We start from the raw sequence: 2908 nt of genomic DNA, 5'->3' as shown, positions 1-2908 counted from the left end.
TTTTCATCACACATAATTATTCTCAACCCTAACTCAAGGTAAATCAATTCATGTCAATACCCAATTTCGTCCGGGTGACAAAAATATATTATTTTTATTTTATATTATGTCTTTCTATCAATTTTGTTTTTGTTATATTATCTAATTTTTATTTTTACTTATTTTATTTTATTTTATTTATTTATCTTTTTTTATTTTTTATTTTTTTGTTTTTCATTTTTATATTAGTTTTTATATTTTAATTCTATTTTTACTTTTTATTTTATTTTACTTTTTGTTATTTAGAGTTATTTCGTTTTATTTTATGTTAGTTTCTTTTATTGTTTAATTTTATTTTTGTTTTTTTATGTTAAACGTTAACAAAAAAATTCTAAGGAAAAAGAAAATAAAAAAGGTATGGCAGACTGTTGCTTTCTTTCCATTCTTAGTCGCGCAAACATGAATTAAGCTTCCTTACAACACAACGCATTCAACTCTCCTACAACGCAAAGCACAGACAAACATACATCAAAGGGGAATGATATTTTGAACAAGAAAATCCTACGCCAGAGGATATGCCAGAGCTCCCAGGAAGCAGTGCAGCAGAAAAGGAGCTTGGTGGTTTTCAAAATGGTTTGATCATAGTCATTCAAAGGGGGGAACATTTTTCATACAGGATAACAACAGAGAGGAGAGAGCACAGATCCATCAAAGCAAGAGTGTTATTCTCATACAATACTCACAATCCAAAAAACAGAGAGAGAACCTCGACCATCACAAGGAGAACGACAAGAGCACAGAGAGAGAACACTCGGGCAACAATTATTGAGATTAAAACACTTCCCTATCGACCTCACCATCAGAGAGGAACCACCACTATCACTGATCATCACCGTTCGATAGTCGAGAGAAAACCTCACGGTCATCCATAAACCATTTGCCTTCACTTTACTTGCCATCCTTGAACCTCCCATTCAACCTTCTTACGCCTGCATGACCATTGGATAATCATAAGAAAAGTTCAATCGAAGAGAGTCAGAGAGAGTAGAACCAAAGGAAAAGTTTGGAAGCCGCGGAGGTAAGTCTTCGTATACCCAAGCTCTTTGACCATGCCCATCTATATGCTCATGAATGTGCTTATTTGCTTCGTGATATTCTCTGTCAATCAAAACTGCACCCAAAATGCANTTTCAATGCCTATAAATTTCACTTAACTAACAATAGGAGATAGGCATACACTCCCAACATCCAAAGTCCAGCGTCAGGACTTCAATATTCTATTTCCCTGCATCCAGAAAACGCTCTAAAAATGTAATAAAGAGAAAACAGAGGCAGCAGAGGCATTCATATCAGTTCTCATACGAACATAAAAAAAAAAATAATAGTTTTCCCCCCTAACAGATCATACGCATGTCTGCCGCAATTACCTTCAATCTCAAAATCCTTTTTCACCTATATCAAACCAACACAGACAAAATCGAAAATCCTGTGCCATTCAAGACCGTTCCCCAGAACAACTTGCCTCGTCCATCTCTGGCTTCGCTACCCATGGCCAATACCTGAAACAAAAATAGTGAACCATTTCTCGGTCATCAACACAATCTCATTCTCATATACACAACAGACTCATCGTTTTCCAATCCCAATAGAAGAAACATCAATCAATAGAGCAGCATTTTAAAAAAAAATGCAATAAGAAGAAGAAAAGGGAAGTGCTTTCGTCCTTGACACCGGCGATGATGTTGCTGGAAATGCTTGGCATCGGAGGAAAAAGACTCTCGAAGGAGAGTGGTGCCGGCGACGCTGACGTGTAAGCGAATCCCGGCGAGGACAACGGTGGTTGGTTTTGTTCATGGCCCGAGAAGTAGTGATTGGATGAACGGCGACAACTTTGGCTGTGATTCGTGGCGCTGGTGGTGTTCCTGTGCGAGTCGCCGTTGCTCTACGGAGGAAGGAAAGAGCTCGCACGTGAAGGAAAGAGGAGGCGTAGAAGACCCGACGACCGGCGACAACTTCGGTAGCGGACAGCGTCACCGGCGCGGCCTTGGCTCGCGGCTTACGGTCGTGGATTTCGCCGGCGATGGCGAGAACGGCGAGATCTCGGATTTGGGGCCGGTTTCGCACGAAGAAGAAGAGGCAAGACGGTGGTCTGGCGCAACCGGTGGTGCTTCTACCGGCGAAGATGCTGGCGTCGCCGTCGACAACCCCTCGTGGTGGTCGGTCCTTGTGGTTGGAGCCGCTGACGGTAGCGAGTGTGAGTTGGGGACACGAAACCTCCATGGTTCTCTTCCTCTTGAGAAAACCCTAGCTCTGGGGTTCGGAAGGTGAACGTGAAATGAATGGGGAAGATAGAACCCCTAGCTGCTGAGAGGAAAATCTAGGGCTGGAGTTGTTGGGCCAGACCCATTTCTTTTAAAAAAAAAAACAAATAATAATAAAAGAAAATTATTAGAAAACAAAAAAACAAAACATTTTTGTTTCTGCACCTCCGGTTTGCACTAAGCTGCACCCCTTTCCTGTTGGGCTGAGGTCCAATCTAATATCAGAAACAAATTAGGTATATGCACCTTTGTTTTTTTCATTTTCACACCTCCATCCAATTAGGCTTAGGCCCAACCCGTCTTTAGAAATGAATTAGGTTTCTACCACCCCTCTTTTTTTATTTTTACCACCCTCTTCCATTTGGGCTTTGGCCTAGTTTATTTTATTTTACTTGCCATTTTGTCCCTTTAGTTTATTTTATCATTATTTTTATTCTATTTTTATTTTTTTTACTCTTTGTTTTTATTTAGTAATTTACTTGTTTATTTTATTTTATTTTTTTTACTTTCATTTTATTTAGTTATTTCCTAGTTATTTCCATTTTTCTACTTATTTATTTATTTATTTCGTTTTATCTACTTTTAAGTAAATATTCAAAAATCATAAA

General features: G+C 39.0%; 1 protein-coding gene across 10 annotated transcripts; it reads right to left on the bottom strand.

Annotated features, from left to right (window-relative positions):
* Positions 1–387: 387 nt before the first annotated feature.
* On the bottom strand, positions 388–2360 carry LOC111241027. Of its 10 annotated transcripts, none has more exons than XR_002666723.1 (3): positions 1700–2359; positions 1407–1538; positions 388–1282 (listed from the first exon to the last, which is right to left on the bottom strand). XR_002666723.1 is itself a non-coding variant. In XM_022777364.1 (3 exons), exons 1-2 carry the CDS (start codon positions 2257–2259, stop codon positions 1437–1439), a joined length of 666 nt encoding a protein of 221 aa, XP_022633085.1. In that variant the 5' UTR covers positions 2260–2360; the 3' UTR covers positions 388–1282; positions 1407–1436. The 10 variants fall into 10 exon arrangements, 5 of the variants coding, with proteins under 5 accessions (XP_022633085.1, XP_022633086.1, XP_022633084.1 ...); XR_002666724.1 differs by having other exon boundaries at positions 388–1150; XR_002666722.1 differs by having other exon boundaries at positions 388–1264; positions 1700–2358.
* Between the last annotated feature and the right edge of the window lie 548 nt (positions 2361–2908).

This window comes from Vigna radiata, unplaced genomic scaffold (genome assembly GCF_000741045.1).
Source record: "Vigna radiata var. radiata cultivar VC1973A unplaced genomic scaffold, Vradiata_ver6 scaffold_95, whole genome shotgun sequence".
Lineage (NCBI taxonomy): Eukaryota > Viridiplantae > Streptophyta > Magnoliopsida > Fabales > Fabaceae > Vigna > Vigna radiata.
The sequence above is the reverse complement of the archived record's forward strand: the minus strand, read 5'-3'. Positions and strand labels throughout refer to the sequence as shown.

Excerpts from the sequence above, each read along its gene's own strand:
- LOC111241027 (XM_022777364.1), bottom strand. The coding sequence starts at position 2,259 with ATGGAGGTTTCGTGTCCCCAACTCACACTCGCTACCGTCAGCGGCTCC. Across the intron at positions 1,539-1,695 it reads CGCCGGTGTCAAGGACGAAA|GTATTGGCCATGGGTAGCGA; the intron begins GCACTTCCCTTT and ends TTTTTGTTTCAG.